Source organism: Amblyraja radiata, chromosome 27 (genome assembly GCF_010909765.2).
Source record: "Amblyraja radiata isolate CabotCenter1 chromosome 27, sAmbRad1.1.pri, whole genome shotgun sequence".
Taxonomy (NCBI): Eukaryota; Metazoa; Chordata; class Chondrichthyes; order Rajiformes; family Rajidae; genus Amblyraja; species Amblyraja radiata.
Window position 1 is genome coordinate 28,093,216 of NC_045982.1, and position 21,365 is coordinate 28,114,580.

The 21,365-nt window shown below is 43.3% G+C and overlaps 1 protein-coding gene across 4 annotated transcripts in view; it reads right to left on the reverse strand.

Annotated features, from left to right (window-relative positions):
- Window positions 1–17,536, reverse strand: part of stk40 (serine/threonine kinase 40) — an 85,538-nt gene extending 68,002 nt beyond the window's left edge. Inside the window, exons 1-2 of one of the 4 annotated variants that reach the window (XM_033045462.1) lie at window positions 15,366–15,636; window positions 10,713–10,777 (exon numbers count right to left, since the gene is read on the reverse strand). Coding sequence is in view for 1 of the 4 variants with exons in the window: in XM_033045460.1 (XP_032901351.1) it covers window positions 17,326–17,373 (48 nt within the window). In the remaining 3 variants the exon portion in view is untranslated. Of the gene's footprint in view, window positions 1–10,712; window positions 10,778–15,365; window positions 15,668–17,325 lie in introns of those variants that run through there. The other 3 variants (XM_033045460.1, XM_033045461.1, XM_033045463.1) reach the window with 3 other exon arrangements.
- Between the last annotated feature and the right edge of the window lie 3,829 nt (window positions 17,537–21,365).

Genomic DNA, 21,365 nt, shown 5'->3' on the forward strand with positions numbered 1-21,365 from the left:
CAAGAACATTATTGAAACAGATGAAAGCAAATAAATCTGATGAAAAATTAACCAAAGATAGTGTTGCGTAGGGGAGAGATGTCATCAGACTATCATTATAACAGAGCATAGGAGCCTATTTTGATATCTCTCTCTCTCGCGCTCTCTCTCTCGCTCTCTCTCTCGCGCTCTCTCTCTCTCGCGCTCTCTCTCTCTCGCGCTCTCTCTCTCTCGCGCTCTCTCTCTATCATTTTATAAGCTCTAAGCATAAAAGTAGCAAGACCATGGCATGAAATATTATATAAAATCACTATATTAAATATTAGTTAGGCCACAGCTGAAGTATCATATGCAATTTTGTTTGCCACAATGTTGGAAGAATATGACTGAACTCGAGGGCGCGGAGATGATTTATCAGGATGTTGGCTGGGATGGAGTGTTTCCGCTACAAAGGTGAGACTACAGAGGCCATTTCTTTGCCTAGGAGCAAGGAAATCTGAGGTGTGACCTAAACGAGATAAATAAAATGAATAAAGGGCATAGATAACATGAACCATGATATATAGAAAGCAGACTGCTGGAAAATAAAATTGGAATTGATCGGCTTTTGATGGCTGGCAGATGCAATGGACCAAAGGTCTTATTTCCATGCTGTATGACTGACTCTAAAATTCAAAGAAACTGCTTTTGATGAGTCACATTGTGAAGTAAATCCTCAGGAACCACGTCATTTTTCTTTTTTAAGAACAGCAGCGTTTCAAGCTCATTTAAAGCAACTCATTTGCCCACAAAAGGATGCCTACAATATACTTTACCACAGAAATATTTTACTAACCGAATCAAAAATAAACTGGATCATACTCAGTCAAAGGTCAGGATAATAACCATTTCCACAAATCTAAATAAGCTCAGACACTAAATTTTACTCAAATGGTGTTAGATACAGAATTGTACGAAACATAAATTTCATTCACTATTCATAAAAGTAATGAAATGCATTGAAGTAGAAATTTGATAATTCAACACTCAAGTGTTCAAAAGTCCTAATAGTTCAGTGTGTGGCACACCTGGTGCAGAATGAGAGCTGGAGTGTAATAGGGACGTGCGGTCAGAGACAGGCTGCAGCCACTGTATGGATTGTGGGTCAGCTGTAGCTGGAGTTGGGATATGTATTAGAAGTCATGAAAAGTGCAGGTTTGTGGCTAGAGCAGGTCTTGAGCGTTTGTCTGTTTCCCACTCTTCTTAAACGGAGTTGACTGGAAAATCTACTATACTGCTGTGTAAAGTGAAATAAAAGTGTGCTGGGGTATTAATAGGCGTACCAAGGAATAGTCACGAAAGTCCCAAGATGACCATTCCTCAGACACAAGTCCAGAGTCAATGGCTATTCATCATGAAGACATTTCAATATCCTGCTCAACTTCCTTCCACTTCCACACAATGCATAACCCGAACACCTCCACAGCTGCACTGATCGACCTGAACAGGGAAACAAATCTGTCACCTTCATTGATTTGGTTTATTGTACCGTTAACATCTGAATATTATGTTTGTCTATCTCTAGCCCTGAAGCACATTAACATAACAGAAGAGGAACTCCTTCGTACATTATTCAAACATATCTCAAAATATCAACATCATTCTGTAATATTGAAGAATAATTTATGGAAGCCAGTGATTTGCAGTGTGAAAAAGTAAACAAGAGTCTTAAAAATATCTTTAGTTAACACTGCTTGGAATTTATCACAAGTCTTGCCAGACTTCATTCCCCACATTTCCACGAAGGCATCAGCTCATCATGAAAAAGCCTCATCAACATTCTCAAGGCAAGTATAGCCTTGCCAGCAATCTCAACTTTGCAGGAGTATATCCTGAAAATCATTGAGGGCATTATTTATAACTACTAGCTGGATCAGCCCATCATCTTTGTAGGAATGCATACACAATCTTATTTAAGCACATAACAATCAAAAGATTGAATACTGGGGGAAGTCATTATCTACTTCTGGAGATCATTCACATCTTCACAAGAAAGAGAGTAATATCAGATACCTGTAAATTACTGCAGCCAGAATCAAGATTCATAAGCATGCAGCTGCAGCTTCATCAAAGCAATAATACATACCCATACCTCTACCTGAAGGCATAGTGGATGTGGCAATTCTTTGAAACTGAAAACCTTTAATCAACTACTATAAACGGCATTAAATTATCAAGTGAAAATTTATCACAGACGAAAACAGGTATTTCTAAATGCAATCGCAGCACAGCACGTACGTTATTTTACAAAATGATCTTTCAACTTAATAGGTAATGTAAACAGGAGACAAGAAAAGACAGATGATGGAATCATGGTTAAAGCTCAAAGCGCTACAGGTGGTCGGACAGCATTTGAGGACGGAATGGACAGGCGACATTTCAGGTCGGGACCCTTCTTGCAGTAGGGGGGATACAAGGCTAGAAAAGGGAAGAAGGGCGGGAGGAAGCCTGGCACGGTGAATATAGTTGGGGGGGGGGGGGGGGGGGGGGAGGTTGATTGACAGGTGCAGAGAGTGACAAAGGTAAGAGGTGAAAAGGATTTAAGTGTGCCAGATGAAGAGCAGAGTAAAATGTAAAGCGGAGAAGGATGTGGATGGGAGGAGACAAGGGGAAGGGAAAGAGTAGGGGGCAAATGGGGAATAGAGCACTCTGAGATGGGAAATGAGGGGAAAGGAGGAGGGAAGATGGTGGGAGAAATGGGCCCGCAAACTAAACATGGCTGTTCCTGAGACTGAAAGTGCTCGGGATCAATTCCATTATTCAGTGCTACAGATTCAGAACGGTAACTGCACATTGTTAATATTTTTTTTAACTTAAAACTGAGCATTAACTGGAAAATTTAGTGATGAATACAACGTAAATAGAAATAAAATAAAAATTAGATTGAAATTAAATGAATGAAACCTATTTGAGTGCATACAGCATTTTCTGTACGTGTACAATATAATTTCAATAGACAATAGGTGCAGGAGTAGGCCATTTGACCCAGCACCGCCATTCACTGTGATCATCGCTGATCAACCACAATCAGTACCCCGTTCCTGCCTTCTCCCATGCATCTGCCCACTCGCCCAACAAGTCCAAGTCACCCTGCATCCTCATATCATCCTCCTCACAGTTCACACTGCCACCCAGCTTTGTGTCATCTGCAAATTTGCTAATGCTACTTTTAATCCCTTCATCTAAATCATTAATGTATATTGTAAATAGCTGCGGTCGCAGCACCAATCCTTGCGGTACCCCACTAGTCACTGCCTGCCATTCTGAAAGGGACCCGTTAATCCCTACACTTTGTTTCCTGTTTGCCAACCAATTTTCTATCAATGTCAGTACCCTACCCACGATACCATGTACTCTAATTTCAACACAATATAATTTCGAGTTCAAATAGTTTAGATTAGTTCAGAGATACAGCGTGGAAACAGGCCCTTCGGCCCACTGAGCCCGCACCGACCAGCAATCCCCGCACAGTAACTCTCACCACCACACATTACGGACAATTTACACTTTACCAAGCCAATTAACCTACAAACCTGTACGTTTTTGGAGTGTGGCAGGAAACCGAAGATCTCAGAGAAAACCCATGCGGTTACGGGGAGAACGTACAATCTCCGTACAGACAGCACTGCAAGGGCTGTAATGGGCCTGTCCCAATTAGGCAACTCTTTGGGCGACTGCCAGGGACTAGTTTTAATGGAATTCACCTGCGACACTTGGCGACAACCTACGTCAACACCGACGTAAACCTACGACAGCAAAAACTGTCACCACTGTCGCCGAAAAATGTTCAACGTGTTGAAAATTTTGCCGCAGTCACCTGTAGTCCTCCAAAAAAAATCGCCAGTGGGACAGGCCCATAAGGCAGCAACTCTATTGCTGCGCCATCGTGCTGCCCAACCAGTTCTCAACCAGAGAAACAAAATGTAAATGAATACTTACTTTCACAAATTCAACCTTGTCCCTTCCTGCTTACTTTAAGCCAACATAGGGTATAGGAAGGGATGAAGATGAAATCCTCCCCAAAAAAGTTGGTCTCTCCAAATTTAAAAAAAAAAAATTTTAAACAAACATCGCGAGTACTATTCAGTCTCACTCATTTTGAAGAGAGGGGAGGATGGTTTTCCCCTTCTGCAGGAAAGTACTTATTTCTCAATCAATATCACCCAAATTATCAGAACATTATTGCAATGCCGTGTGTGAGATTTTGCTTCATACAAATTAACTGCAAGCCCTGCACTTCAATTTTGTAAACCGCTTTACATTGAGTGTCTGCAAGGTACCATATAAATATGACACAAAGGAACTGCAGATATTGGAATCTTCTTCAGTCTTCAGAACAGTCCCGACCCAAAACTTTGCCTGTCCATTCCCTCTACAGATGCTGCCAGATGTCAAGTTACTTCATCACTTTTACAACATAAAAGTATTTTCCTTCATGAAACAGTAAGCACTGAACTATCCCAAAGCTTCACATAAAGTATAGTGTTATAATTATATATAATTATAGTCATATAAATATCAATTTGGAACCAGATGCTACAATAGTTTAAGGTTTACATGATCAGTTTTTATTTTGAAAGAAAATGAGCAGCTTTCCAGGAGGTAACTGGCATCCAATCATACCCATTCATTGTGTCATTATGTTTTCAATAACATTTGAACATGGGTATGTAAACTATTTATACTGCATACATCTATAAATACCCAGCAGCACACAACATATGTCCTTTAAAGGCTGTGCAAGGTGTTGATGGTGACAGCAAAAGACAGTAAAATCAGAATACAAGTTAGTCTAAATCATTCCACCTTTCATGCCTGCGCCACCATTCAGCACAATCATGGCCGACTTTACCTCACCGCTACTTTTTTCCACTCACCCCTCTTCTCTCTCAATTTCCTTAATATTGTAAAGGTCTCCACAGCCCTCTTGGAAAGAGCTGCCCAAAGTCACACAACTACCTGGGTGAAGCCAATTACCATCTTGAATGTTTGACCCCAACACTAAGTTTTAGACAACCCACCCAAGAGAAGAAAATTCCACAGCGACTGTGTCAAACCCCTTAGGAACTTGTATGTTTCAATGAGTTCCCCAATCAGTCTTCTACAAGTGCATGTCCTCATATTTGCCCAGGTTACATTCCATGGTACTACACTAAGTGGAAATATCAGTCTATGAGGGGGGGTGAAAAGGTGCTTCAGGGAGATCTGGACAGTTTAACGGAATGGGTAAATATACAGCAGATGGAATAAAAGGCAAAAAAATGTTTTAACGTTTTTATCTGCCATGTCCTTGCACCTTCCCTGAACTTGTCCATATCCCTTTTAAGCCTCCTTGTAACTTCAGTGCACATTGCCCTGCATTCCCTCAATAGCAAGAATGTCCTTCTTCAAATTAGGGGACCAAAACTGCACACAATACTCCAGGCGTGGTCTCACTAGGGCCCTGTACAACTGCAGATGGACCTCTTTGCTCCTATAATCAACTCCTCTTGTTATGAAGGCCAGCATCCCATTCGCTTACTTCACTGCCTGTTGTACCTGCATGCTTCCTTTCATAGACAGACCCCCAGATCCCGTTGTACTTCCCCTTTATTTCAGACATTCAGCATCTGCACTTTTGATTTTCTTTTATAGAAAAAGAACAATATTAAAACAATAGCTATTAATGCTGCAATGGGGAAGGGGTAGGCGAGGGAGCATGTACCTTACATAGAACACATTTCAAGAGATAAATAGCTCGTTTATCAACAAGATAATCACGGTATCTCCATGTTTAGTACCAGGAAGCTCTGTTTAAATAGGTGCCACAAGTGACATCACTGTCACCCTTATGGCTGAATGACTCAGATTTCACATCTTACCACCTCCTAAAACTGCCACAATAATATTATGCCATATACTATCATTCTAAATTAAGCAGCAACTTCAAAGGAGCACTGCTCTGCTTCCAAAAGCAAACGAATAATAAAATAAAACTCAAAACTCAGTACGATATGACAAAATTATAATTTGAATATTTTGAGTAAGTTGTTATGAAAAGACTAAGACAAAATCATGACCTATTCTTTCTGCAGATGTTGCTGGATTCAATGGCAATTACAGTATTTTTATTTCAGACCAGCAATATTAGAGTTATTTTCAAGCATGATTTAAGAATATACTTCTTCATTTTCTCTCAACCAATCCTAATCTACCATACCTGGTGTAGATCAAACAGATGTTCACCTCTATAAAATAAAAATGCTCTACATGCAAGCAATCTGCAGCCTGGTAAAGGCAGCAAATAAATATCAAGTTGAATATGTGGAAACAGTGAAACTTATCACCATATTGATTTGCAAGCAAGAATTTTCTCACTATTGCTATTGCATAAGATCATAAGTGATAGGAGTAGAATTAGGCCACTCTGCCATTCAATCATGGCTGATCTATCTCTCCCTCCTAACCCCAAGTTCTGATGAGCTGAACAAAGATAAGCTTTTCACCAAGCTTGGGATCTTGTTACCCTGGGTTGCTGGTGAGTATACTTCCTTGGAGTTTAGTGAGTTTTATTCTACGTCTTGTCAAAACTCTGTCTAATTCTAAGTGCATAGGGTGGGCAGCGGTGCCAATGTGTCATCAAAGGCCCCTTTCTAAGACACAAGCAAATTCAACGACCTCCCTATTGCAGTAACATTTGCATATACGGTTAGAGATTTCTGCTACAGTGAAAGAGGAACCTAAATACCCTTTATATTGCAGATTTAGTGAAAGAGATTTCACTAAAGATTTCACAGCACAAACACATCACTGAAGATTTCACAGCACAGAGATTTCACTGCACAAACAGGCCCTTCAGCCCACTATGCCCATAGCTGACTTACACTAATCCCATTTGCCTGCATTCGGACTACAGTGCCCTCCATAATGTTTGGGACACAGACCCATCGTTTATTTATTTGTCTCCATACTCCTTGATTTCAGATTTGTAATAGAAAAAAATCACATGTGATTAAAGTGCACATTCTTAGATTTTAATAAAGGCCATTTTCACCATGTAGAAATTACAGCAATGTTTATACATAGTCCCCCCCATTTCAGGGCACCATAATGTTTGGGACACATGGCTTCTCAGGCGCTTGTAATTGCTCAGGTGTGTTCAATTGCCTCCTTAAGGCAGGTATAAGAGAGCTGTCAGCACCTAGTCTTTCTTCTAGTCTTTCCATCACCTTCGGAAACTTTTATTGCTGTTTATCAACACGAGGACCAAAGTTGTGCCAATGAAAGTCAAAGAAGCCATTATGAGACTGAGAAACAAGAATAAAACTGTTAGAGACATCAGCCAAACCTTAGGCTTACCAAAATCAACTGTTTGGAACATCATTAAGAAGAAAGAGAGCACTGGTGAGCTTACTAATCGCAAAGGGACTGGCAGGCCAAGGAAGACCTCCACAGCTGATGAGAGAAGAATTCTCTCTATAATAAAGAAAAATCCCCAAACACCTGTCCGACAGATCAGAAACACTCTTCAGGAGTCGGGTGTGGATTTGTCAATGACCACTGTCCGCAGAGGACTCCATGAACAGAAATACAGAGACTGCACTGCAAGATGCAAACCACTGGTTAGCCGAAAAAATAGGATAGCCAGGTTACAGTTTGCCAAGATGTACTTAAAAGAGCTACCACAATTGTGGACAGATGAGACAAAGAATAACTTATATCATAGTGATGGCAAGAGCAAAGTATGGAGGAGAGAAGGAACAGCCCAAGATCCAAAGCATGCCACCTCATCCATGAAACAAGGTGGTGGGGTTGTTATGGCCTGGGCATGTATGGCTGCTGAAGGTACTGGCTCACTCATCCTCATTGATGATCCAACTGCTGATGGTAGTAGCATAATGAATTCTGAAGTGTATCTTCATCCTATCTGCTCAAGTTAATACAAATGCCTCAAAACTCATTGGCCGGCGGTTCATTCTACAGCAAGACAATGATCCCAAACATACTGCTAAAGCAACAAAGGAGTTTTTCAAAGCTAAAAAATCATCAATTCTTGAGTGGCCAAGTCAATCACCTGATCTGAACCCAATTGAGCATGCCTTTTATAGGCTGAATAGAAAACTGAAGGGGACAAGGCCCCAAAACAAGCATAAACTAAAGATGGCTGCAATACAGGCCTGGCAGAGCATCACCAGAGAAGACACCCAGCAACTGGTGATGTCCATGAATCGCAGACTTCAAGCAGTCAGTGCATGCAAAGGATATGCAACAAAATACTAAACATATTTTCATTTACATGACATTGCTGTGTCCCAAACGTTATGGTGCCCTGAAATGGGGGTCTATGTACAAACACTGCTGTAATTTCTACATGGTGAAACCAAAATGTATAAAAATGGCCTTTATTAAAATCTGACAATGTGCACTTTAACCACATGTGATTTTTTTTTAAATTACAAATCTCAAATTGTGGAGTACAGAGGCAAATCTTTTGCCCAAACATTATGGAGGGCACTGTAGATGTGAACATCCATATATGCAGTCCAGGAACATCCACCTCACTAGCTTACACCTATGCTGGCTACTGTTGCTCGAACCTTCAGATAAGCTTACGCCACATCTGAATTGGGTACATTTGCTTTATGGCAGCTTCATTATCAATCACAATCTGTTTAAATAGGAGTTTAAATACCATATAGCCTGTTGGCTCAAATAAATAATCATGATTCCAGACAACAGCAGGGAAAGCGAGGGAAAGGTGTATCCAGTTATATCTATATGGTATTTAAAGCACTAACACAGGTTATCCTAAAGGAAAATATTGCAATACTGGACATCCAAAGTAAAAATACAAAAAGCACCAAATACAATACAGTATCTAGAACTACTCAACTGATCAGGCAACATGTGAAGAGACATTCCAGTCCAATGGTGTTGCATTATCACCAAAACTGATTCCTTAGTCATTATCCTATTTGCTTTTGCACAATGTTACTGAACACTTCAGATGCATATCAGTGACTGGAAACTATTTTGGGAGTTTTGGACATCATGAAAAGTGCTTTATAAAAGTAATGATTGAAGGCAGAAGTTGCCAAATGCTAAAAGAAACAAAAAACATGCTTACTAGTGACTTGTAATATGCAAGAAACTTTCATTGTGAAATAGGAACAAACAAGAAGTCAACTGGCCCCTCAGACCTACCCCACCATTAAATGTGATCAGATGCAACCCCCCACATTTATCAGGAGCACGGAATCCCAGAGATTCACCAGTCTCTCAGAAAAGGAACATCTATGTACCTCAGCCCCCTATCTTGCAGGTATGTTCTCTCAAGATTCTCCACCAGTCAAAATATCTAGACATTTACATTGTCATCCCTCCTTGGAATCAGACAAAAATTATGCCGCAAAACACCAAGTAATTATTTTAAATTGCATCATTGCAATCAAAAATGGCAGTTAGGGTCCCACCCATTTAAATATGAAGGCAATCTCGAAGAAATGACAAAGCAAGGTAAATTCCTCAGACTTGGCTCACTTTAATATAATGCTATTTTTAAGTCTCTGATCCGTCGGGACTGGAGGAAGCTTCCAATTCTTTGAATTATGATCTTACAAAAGCAGGGGGATGGATTTTAAATTTCCAGTCTGATTATCTGTACATAAAATATACAATAGCTGGTCTAATTAGGCAATAAGCACCGTGCCAACTGCTGTAAGTCACCAAATTGACTTCAACTACATTGTAGAAAGCAGCATAAAATTAAAAATTTCATAAGGACAATGTAAAGAGACCGCAGAGATCCTTGCGCGGAGATATGAAAGGCAGTTTGAAAGGAGCTCTTCATGTGAAAGTTCAACCAAGTCAAATGAAAAAAGGTTGTAAATAAAACAGGTAATGTCAGTCAGCTGTATCCATTGGGAGAAAAGCAGAATTAATATTTCAGGTCAAGCATCGGTTGTTATTGGAAAAGTGAGAAAGGATTAGGAATGAATTTCAACAGAACAGAGGTTATGCCAGAGATAGGATGTAGACCACGAGTCAGCAACCTACGGCCCCCGGGCCAAATGCGGCCCGTAACCCAAAATCATCCGGCCCACAGGCGTATTTTTTCCCCCGTAATTATCCGGCCCACAGACTTCTTTCATCTCCAGTACCTCCCGGGCCGAGGGCGCAGCGACGGAAGGAGGCCTGCGCTGGCGGCCGCAATAGCGGAGCCGCCAAGCAGCCACCGCAACCTGCGTAAAGCCGCCAGCAGGGCCACGCACCTTATGTGTCTGGGCTTCAATGTCGGAATTGGGGCTGTCAATAGGCCGGGGATGAGTGAGTGTGAGTATTTGATCCACCGCCTTCAGGACAGAGCCAAGGCAATGGTCCGTAGGAGCATCATGTTCGTGAGCGTTCGTTTCTAGGGCCAGTGCTCCGGGTGGCGCCCTCGAAGCAGCGGGATCTATGTGAACAAGTGATTTGATGCCTGCCATCCGGGGCGGGATCCATGTGTGCACGTGATAGATGTGGCCCACCATCCACTCACAGACATGCGTCCTGGCCCTTATGCAGAACCAGGTTGCCGACCCCTGATGTAGACTAAAATCATCAAGGTAACATTTATCCCAAAAATAGTAAAGAGACACGAGAAAAAATATCAAATTAAAGCAGAAAGATATTGCCAGACACATCTTTGGAGAGAGAATGGGGGGGGAAGTGTTTACCTGAAATTGAGACACAAGGGCTATGAGATGCCCTGATGGAAAATGAAATACTGCTTGAGTTTACGCTGGTCACCGCTGAAGAAATGGAAAAGGCCAGTTAGGGGTCAGAATGTGAGTGAGATAAAAGTGACAGGTGAACTGAACAGAGGTATTCAGCAAAGCAACCACCCAATCCAATCCATGTTTGAGTTTCTCCAAATAAGTGGCGAGCACATAGTGAACAATATACCAAACTTTAAGATTTACATTAATTGCTGCTTCACATGCAAGGAAGAAAGGTTGTAGACTACTGGTGTCATCCTATAACACTCTTCCTTTTATGGTCCTGTTTGTACAGAATCTCTAATTTCCACCTCCTTTTGAGTTCCCTGAAACCAATACATCGAGCTGGAAAGACAGCAATACTCAGTAAAAGTTAATTTGCTGGTCTAGATCATTACATTAATAATCCCTCCTGCTAACTGGAATCAGTCAAATCATGGGGACGTATTAACTCTCCCTGTCAGAAGACCAACTTAATCTTTTCCTAGCATGGAAGAGATATGGTACCTGCTACCACAAATACAAATTGAGCCTAATACTATAGATACCATTTACAACCATGGTGAAGTATAGATAAGATTAAGTAAAAAAAGAGATTCACAAGCATAAAACACATTGGATTTTACTTGATATAAATTCTAAAATTAATATCCACGTTAATCTCTAAAAATTGATCAGATGAACCATAAAGATAGTTTTCATCATCACAAAGCTGGTGAATTACAAATAAAGAAAACTACAGTGCATGTGAAAATCAATTTTCTTTCTCATTGGCTCATTATTTAGGATATTTGCAGTTTGCATAAAAATGACTTGACTGAATACAATGCACTCAGCCAATGCCCCAAGTTTATAAAGGCATTACAGACATTCCTTCTTTATTCTTCCAAATAAAACTCCCTCATCAAATCCAGAGATAGAAGCTAATGCCAATGTAAATAAGATAGTATTTGCAATGGCGTAACACTCAGTAGATAATCCAAATACCACTATGTACATTTGTGAAAAATGTTTATCCAGACAAACCATAATACCCTATCAATAAAATGCCCATGGTTCTATAAAACATCTAAAAACAAATTTTATACCCGGATCGGGAAAAATCATAATAAACAAATCTCATTTTAAGGGCTCCTAAAAGACAAATTATGGAGTCTATCATTAAGCCCTGATATTCCAATGGTATTTTGAGGTTGGACTCAGATTGCACCTGTCACTCTATGTCATTCACTGCTTTCAACTACAAATGGGACAGCAGATATTGACCAGACTTCAGTGATCTGAAATAGGCCCACGTCAATGCCCTTCATCTGCAAGTGTTTTGAAATGCATTCATCTTCCCTTCAAGGTGCCCCAAAACACTTCATTGTGAATGAAATGTATTTAACAGTTGTCACTGTTGTAACATGGCAGCCATTTAGCACAAAGCAAGCTCATGCAAACCATATTGACCAAATAACATTTTCATGAAGTTAATGAATAAATGGAAAAATGGAATGCAGGAAACCGGGGATAACTCCCTGCTCATCTTTAAAATAGAAGCCTGCAATTTTATGTTCATTTGTAAGTGCAAACCAACCTCGATTCAACTACCCGTATTTACCGGCAATGAAGACGCACCTGCGTCGAAGACACGACCCCATTTTGAGTTGCTAGAGAGTGAGAGAGAGAGAGCCTGGGACGGAGCAGCCAGTCTTCCGCGTAGTAGCTACCCGCCAACCACCACCTCCACCGGTTGCACCTCTGTACTGAGGGATAACCAAGTCTATCTTTCTTGGCTAACAATCTAACCTTCGGCCTCCAAGACGCACGCCCTTATTTTCAGGTAAAAAATAGCATCTTCTCTGCCGGGAAATACGGTACTCCTCTGAAAAAGTTCACCCCCTTTATTGCACCATTAACACTGTTTCTGTGAGCATCTGAGACTATCAGGAGATCGCACAAATGCCCGCAAGCCCCTCTTCCGTCTTACATCACCACAAAATAAGAGACCGTCCAATTTGAGAGGACTGAGACTGTATCCATACAGATACATATCCATAATAGCTGATAAATGGAAATGCACTAATAAATGGTAGTTACAGCTCTCCCTTCCATACCATAAATCTCACTGCAACCATCCAGCAGGAGGTACAGGAGCCTGGTGTCCCATACCACCAGGTTCAGGACAGCTATTATGCTACACCATCAGGTCCTTGGAAAATTGTGTTTGCAGCTGTTTTATATAGACTGGTACACAAAAACAAAGTTTCTAAAAAATTGTACCCCAAAAAAAAACTAAACATCATTGCAAAACACTGAGAAAAGTCTATAGGTGACGTTGCGGGTCAGCTCCCCTCTTTAGACTGAAGAATCCTGATCCGAAATGTTACTTTGTGTTCTCCAGATATGCTGCCTGACCAGCTGAGTTACTCCAGTACTGTGCCTTTTTTTGTATTAGCCAGCATTTGTAGTTCCATGTTTATCCATGGTGGCACCAGTCGTGGTCCGTAATGTTCCATTGTTGAGGTAGGATTAGGGTTCTTGAACTGACCTTCACAACCCTATTCCTTCCACCGCAATGGCCCATATCTTGCACTATCATGAACATTTTTTCTAATAGTATTTCACACTAATGGCTTGTGTTGCAGTTAACTTTCTGTAATAATTTTTACATATAATTTGTTTCTACATCTTTGTCTGAATCTAAGTGCCCGTGATGCTGCTGCAAGAAAGATTTTTCATCACACCTTTGCATCACCGTACTTGCGCATGTGATAAATTTGACTTGAATTCATCAGATACAAGAACCACCCTCACTCCAAAGGTTGTCTCTCAGGATTTATAGACCAAAGAAAGGTTCAATGCAGACCTGCTTTAATTATGTTGGCCTTGCATTAATTCTTCTCCGCTTTCAATTAAATTCAACATACAAAATTATTCAAATTCAAAGTACATATTAATTAGGAGAGGTCACAGCAAACCATAATGAAAGATGAGCTGGAGCTGGCAGAAGAACAAGAAGGCAGGGACTGGCAATGGTATGTTTTGTCACAGTGAGAGAAACATGCCCAGGGAGTGAGCCAGGACAAAAAAAGGAGACATGGGATGGGGGGTTTGAATGCTGGCCAGCCTAGGGCACTGGGGGAGGGGGACACACCAGAGGGGGTCAGTCAGTGGCATGGGTGGGGGGGCTCAACCAGCCACGGGTGGGGAGGAGGGGTAGTCAGCCACAAGGTGGGGAGGGAGGGAGTGGGAAGACATCCACAAGGGTGGGGGGGGGGAACAGTCAGCTGCAAGGGTGGGGGGCAGTCAGCTGCAACGGTGGGTGGGGGGGGGGGGCAGTCAGCTGCAACGGTGGGTGGGGGAGGGCAGTCAGCTGCAAGGGTGGGTGGGGGCAGTCAGCTGCAAGGGGAGGTGGGGGCAGTCAGCTGCAAGGGGGGGTGGGGGCAGTCAGCTGCAAGGGTGGGGGGTCAGCTAGCTGCAAGGGTGGGGGGTCAGCTAGCTGCAAGGGTGGGGGGTCAGCTAGCTGCAAGGGTGGGGGGTCAGCTAGCTGCAAGGGTGGGGGGTCAGCTAGCTGCAAGGGTGGGGGGGGGAAATCAGCTGCAAGGGTGGGGGGGGGAGTCAGCTGCAAGGGTGGGGGGGGAGTTAGCTGCAAGGTGGGGGGGGTTAGCTGCAAGGGTGGGGGGGGGAGTTAGCTGCAAGGTTGGGGGGGGTTAGCTGCAAGGGTGGGGGGGGAGTTAGCTGCAAGGGTGGGGGGAGGGAGTTAGCTGCAAGGGTGGGGGGGGAGTTAGCTGCAAGGGTGGGGGGGGAGTTAGCTGCAAGGGTGGAGGGAGGGCAGTCAGCTGCAAGGGGGGTGGGGGCAGTCAGCTGCAAGGTGGGGTGGGGGAAGTCAGCTGCAAGGGTGGGTGGGGGAAATCAGCTGCAAGGGTGGGTGGGGGCAGTCAGCTGCAAGGGTGGGTGGGGGCAGTCAGCTGCAAGGGTGGGGGGGGGCAGTCAGCTGCAAGGGTGGGTGGGGGCAGTCAGCTGCAAGGGTGGGTGGGGGCAGTCAGCTGCAAGGGTGGGGGCAGTCAGCTGCAAGGGTGGGGGGTGTCAGCTGCAAGGGTGGGGGGTGTCAGCTGTAAGGGTGGGGGGGGGAGTCAACTGCAAGGGTGGGGGGGGGGGAGTCAACTGCAAGGGTGGGGGGGGAGTCAACTGCAAGGGTGGGGGGGTCAGCTGCAAGGGTGGGGGGGAGTTAGCTGCAAGGGTGGGGGGGGGAGTTAGCTGCAAGGGTGGGGGGGGGGGGAGTTAGCTGCAAGGGTGGGGGGGGTCAGCTGCAAGGGTGGGGGGGGTCAGCTGCAAGGGTGGGTGGGGGAGTCAGCTGCAAGGGGGGGAGTCAGCTGCAAGGGTGGGGGGGGAGTCAGCTGCAAGGGTGGGGGGGCAATCAGCGGAAAGGGTGGGGGGCAGTCAGCGGCAAGGGTGGGGGGGGGAGAAGAGAGTCAGCGGCAAGGGTGGGGGGGCAGTCAGTTGCAAGGGTCGGGGGGGGGGGAGAAGAGAGTCAGCTGCAACGGTGGGGGGGCAGTCAGCTGCAGAGGCGATGACACGAACCCCCCTCCTTCCCCAGACCGCCCTCTCCCTCTCCCACCGCCTCACCTCGGCTCCCCCTGCCCCCTACCGCCGCTCCTCGCCACTCATTCCAGGCCCGCGGCTCCCTCTACCAGTCCGGTCTAATCCGATCCGTCCGCCGGGCCCTCGTTTACCGAACGCTCCTGCGACTAGAGGTGATCGGCGGGCAGAGGGAGTGCGGATCCGTGCGGAGGCGGCGCGGAGGGAGAGGCGGCGTTGATGTCGGCGGCGGACGCCATCCCCTCACGGCTTCGCCCGCTGCTCCCGAGCCCCCGGCCTGGCAACGGACGTGACGCACGCACACGAACCGGACCCGCCCCCTCCCCTCTGATTGACGGGGCGACCCCCACTGAACAGCCAATAGCGGCCCGGTGCTCCGGGGTGGGACTTCCTCGGCTGTAGACTGACAGCAAAATTACCCAGTCAGAGGCGAGTATGGGGTCTGGGCGGGACATGGGCACGGACTGACAGCGGTCTCATCCAATCACAGGTGGTCAAACTGAAGGGTTGTGGCTTTCTGGGCTGCAGATTGATACCGGTTCCACCCAATCACAGGCGTATATTGGCCCGGGGGTGGGACCTATGGAGCAGTTTGAAAGCAAACTCACCCAATCACGGGTGGATAACGACCAGGAGGGCGGGCTTTTGCTTCTCCCGAAATAGACCTGGGAAAGCGCTGCGAGGATGCCCTGTGCATTTAAATTACTCAATGCGCAGTTTTAAACATAATAAACCATGCTGTGCTCATTTTACACCTTTGCAAAATGTTAATTGAATGCATTAATTTGCAATTGAGGTGCACTTAAAATCATTTCATCGAGTTTCAGGGATTTATGAATGTGGGCTTATACTCCCATTTGCTGTCTTAATATAGCAGTAAAACAGGAGCAGCCTGGAATAGAGTTTGCATTTGACCCTTTCATTCTGGGAATCAGCATCTTTAACCAGGCAATTTATACAGACAGAACAGACAGTCAGGCTTTTTTTACCCAGGGTGGAAATGTCAAAGACGATAGGGCGTAGCTTTAAGATGGGGAAAAGTTTAAAGTTGTACTTTTTTCAATTTATTTTACACACACAGAAGGTGGTGGGTACATGGGACCCGCTGACAGGGTTAGTGGTGAAGGCAGACACGATAATAGTGTTTAAGTGGCTTTTAGATAGACATGTTGATATGGAGGGAATGGAGAGATGTGGAATATGTGCAGGGAGAGATTAGTTTATTTTGGGATTACATTCGGCACCGACATTGTGGGCCGAAGGGCCTGTTCTTGTCCGTGCTGTTCTAATTTCTCATGGATACAGTGAATGTCACGGAAAAAAAGTTCATAACTGTACTCAAGTATGTTTGGTAGCCTAGAGACACTTGGTCCCATTGCAATTGCAATTCCGATTTAAATCGATATTTAATGTTAACCAAGGTGTAAAATCACAAACGCCCTTCGCTTAACATTTACACTGGATCATTTAAAGGTTGATTTAACGTTTAATACCTCCTCGCAAACGCTATTGAATGGGCTGAATTGTGATGAAATATCGATTCGGTCACAATGAGGTGCAGTGTTTTCGTGATACACCTCTCACCACGTTGTCAGCAGCCACGGTCTTTTTAAACTTCGCTTTAACAGATTTTAAAATAATGTTCATGGGGGGAAATTCGTCCCAACCTCGTTCGCATTCGTTTTCCAGATCCATGCGAATTAAAATCTTTTTTTTTTTTTTAAGTTGTAATTTGCAGCTTTAAAACTTTTAAACGGAATGGGAACTTTGTTTGTATATGGGTGGTTGAGAAAAAGATGGGAATCGGGGAAATTTCACGATTTCCACAACAGCCGCGACCTCAAAAGTCTGCTGTTTTTATAAATAACTTGTACGATTTGAGCCGGTTGAGATATTTGCAGATTAGTCAAATTCCCCCTCCCACACAGAGACACACACACGCACACAAACACAAAGCGTTGAAAGGTGAAATGTTTGTTGTACCTACCACCACTAGCCGCTCTCGCCGCGCTTGCTGGAGTCTAGACACCGACATTTGACAGTGTTTCCATTTTTCTTTCGTGATCCCTCAAGGTCTGCTGAGGCTTAGAAAGGTCGCAGATATTTTCCTTGCGTGTGCGATGCCGCATGAATCTGCTCACATTTCCTCCCTTTGACCAGGTAGTTAGTTACAAAGCACTCACACACACAGATGACACGCAGCCAACCCAGAGAGCAGACGCCCGCAGCCAATGGGCAATCCTGAGATGTTACACAGTGAGAACCAATCCAGTCAGCTGCGAGACTTTAACAACCATGCCCACCCCCACAAAACAGGTAGATCAAATAACCATTGGATAAATACAGCATTTGAAAACGGAAACCTGTTGGAACTGCAAGGCAGGCTGTGTGCAAGCCCAGACACTGGGGTCGAACTTATATGTGTCAACACATTTTAATGGATGGATTTGATATTATCTAATACTTATTAATATTATATATTAAAGTGTATGGACTGGACTCTCAGTCGGGTCTCAACCTGAAACTCCACCCATTTCTTGTCTCCATAGATGTTGCCTGACCCGAGTTTTTCCAGCATTGTGTGTCTTATCTTCGGTGTAAACCAGCATCTGCAGATCAATGGTTGGTGTGGTCTTGTTCGGCCAATGGGCTTGTTTCCATGGGGCTGTAAAGTGTGAATAAGTGTAAGGTGTGAAAATGATATCAGCTCTTCCAATATAGTCATCAAGGGTAACAATGGAAGCTGCGTTCAAAAATAAAATATAGTGGAAGTTGCAAAACAAAAAAAAACACAATTCTGCAATTTAACAGCATTTGGTTATTCTGTATTTAAAGCTCTGTTAGGTCTGTGTACCATTGTATGTAGCACATTAGTACCTGCACTGATGTACAGCACTTTGATCAACGTGAGTTGTTTTTAAATGTGCTATATAAATAAAATTGACTGACTTTTTACCTGCCTTGATTCCAAATATCGTATTGACCATAATCGATAATTTATTAATATAAGCTTTGATTTATAATGACTGTAACTACAATTACTTTTTAGAGGAAGAGACATTGACTCAACTTGCAGATTTTCATTAACTTCTGAAAATATTAAATTGTTGTAATATCTCCACCGAATAACCAAGTTATTACCTAAAGGTTCTCCTTCATTGTTCTCCATTTTCCACCAGGAGAAATAGCATTTCTCTACCTCATCAGGTTCTTCCATCATCTTAAGCACCTCAACTTTATACGATAGGATACGATACAACTTTATTTATTCCCGGAGGGAAATTGTTCTGCCGACAACACACAAGGTACACAAAAAGTTGAAATTAAAAGTGAAAACAGATAGAAAAAGACAAGCGGCTGTTGGCTGGCTGCCGTGTGCACAGCGCCTTCACCGGAACACACGATCACTGCATGTCTCACCAGCAATGACCAGAACCTGCAAAATGGATGCATTAAAGAAAACTCCAAAAATTCCTAATCTCTTTAAGCCTTTGCTTTTAATGGTCTTTTTTTTTTTTTAATTGATCTGTTTTCTTATCAGCTGACATAATACTACTTGGCTTGTAATGCCAATTCTTGTTTGAAAATACCCCCCTCTGAATTGCAATCGGAATTTCACATTTCAGATCATAAATGTTTCATTTTCTTGGAGAATTCTTTGTTAAATAATGCCAAATGCAGGCAGGTGTGACTGGTGTAAATGGGACACATTGGTATGACTCCATGACTATGACTCTAATGGTTTGCAGCAATCAAGTGGTTTTATCACAAGCTACTCCCTTCTACAACTAATGTGGCGTAGCACCACTGTTAGTGTGAATAGATGACTTTTCGGGTCGAGACCCTTCTTCAGACTGAGATTCAGTCCAGTTCTGAAGAAGGGTCTTGACCCGAAACGTCACCCATTCTTTCTCTCCAGAGATGCTGCCTGTCCCGCTGAGTTACTCCAGCATTTTGTGTCTATCTTCGGACCTGTTTACATGCTGTATACATCTTCTAGTTCACTTCTAGTATAAACGGATAAACAAGTACCAGAGAGTCATAGTGTAACATAGAATGGAAACAGGCCCATGTGATCTAATCTTCTGGACTAGTTTACCATGCAGGATCTTGTCAAAGGCCCTGCTAAAGTCCATTTAGGCAAGCTATTATTAAAAATTGAAAAAAAGAATATGTAAGGCAATAAAAAGCTATTAAAAGAACTAATGATTGAGTAAGTAGTCAACTTAGAATGTCAGAATGCGAGTAGACTAATTAATCCCTCATGCTTGTCACGCCATTCTATCCATTCATTGATAATCACAGGCATAACTCTAAAAATCAATAGCCATAACACTAAATTTACCCAATTTAGCTGATTCGTTTCCACAATCCTACTTCTTGGCAGCACGGTGGCGCAGCGGTAGAGTTGCTATCTCACAGCGCCAGAGACCCATGTTCAATCCTGACCTCAGGTGCTGTCTGTGTGGAGTTTGCACCTTCTCCCTGTGACTGCATGGGTTTCCTCTGGGTGCTCCAGTTTCCTACTACATCCGAAAGATGTGCAAGTTAATTGGCCTCTGTACAATTGCCCCCAGTGTGTAGGGAGTGGATGCAAAAGTGGAATAATATAGAACGAGTGTGAATGGGAGATGAATGGTCAGTAGGCCAAAGGGCCTGTTTCCATGCTGTATGTCTAGTGTGACTGCATTTAGTAAGATTTTTACTGAACTGCATGCATAAAAGAAATGTCACTGTACCTACGCACATGTGACAGTCAAGTACAATCGAACCATTAAACCAAACTGAACTAAAGAGAAAACTCATGTCGACCCGTTAAGTTACTTGGTAAAATTATGGTATTGCAGAGGCCTTCTGTTCAAGAAGCAGAGGTGGGGTTCTTACAGTGAGGAAAGTCCATTCCTACACTTTTACTATGTGGTTTAGAAGAGCAACCTCCCCTACTGACCCCACATGAATGATAAATTAAATGCATCCATCGGGTTCTGAACTGGCCTGGTTGCTCTTCATCAAACGGGAGGGATAGAGAGGACTTTAGCTCAATCTCTCCTGGTGTCTGGGTTAGTGCGACAATGGAGAGCAAAGCCATGATTCCTTAACATTGACTGACTATTGATGAATACACCCTGCTGAACATGGCCCTACATCAAGAGTCAGGGGTCAAGCATGTTTTATTCTAATTTATAACCAAGACAGAACAATTAAATTCTTACTTTGCATAGTACTCTGTAAACAATATAATTCAGTGTATACACATACCAATATATTAATGAATGCTACAGAGGCAAGTTCATGGTTCTACCAATCTATCATAGGATTGCTTCACAGACATGTTACACCAGGCACTGAAGGAAGCAAGGTAAAGATTAGCAAAAATTCCTGCCACTAATTGTTATCTGGTGTCCAGCCGATAGTTTTATACCATCAGAATATCCCCAAAGCACTTTATTACCTGTGAAATATTTTTGAAGACTGGTCAATTTTTAAAGGTGATTTGCCCACTGCAAGGTCTCCAGTATAATCACGACTTTATGTTGATGGGTGGAGGTCTTGGGCAGAACACAGAGGTAACTTTCCTGCTCCTGCTAAAATTATGCAGTGGAATCTTCTACATTTCCTAAGATGCCAAATGCAGTCTTTCTATTGCAACCATATCTCCGATACAACATCATTCTTCAGTAAACCACAAAGTGCTGGAGGAACAGATGTGGCCTGAACCTTTGAGTTCCCAAGTGTCCCTATAACTCTCTAGTACTTCACTGGGTCAGCCTAGCTTTTGTGCTCAAGTCTTTAAGTGAGATTTTGTGAGACCACACCAGAAGACACTTCAAAGTATAATGGAGAATGTTCATGAGGATAGACATTCCTGTGATCAAAAGTGTCCTGGAAATGCACACACTCTGATTTAGAGCAACTAAGCACAGAACTGATGGTATGCGATCCTGCTGATTCAATAAGGTTATGGCAAAAGGAAATAAATGGTTTTACTTCTATTTGTAAACCAATGAATTCTGAATGAAGAAATTG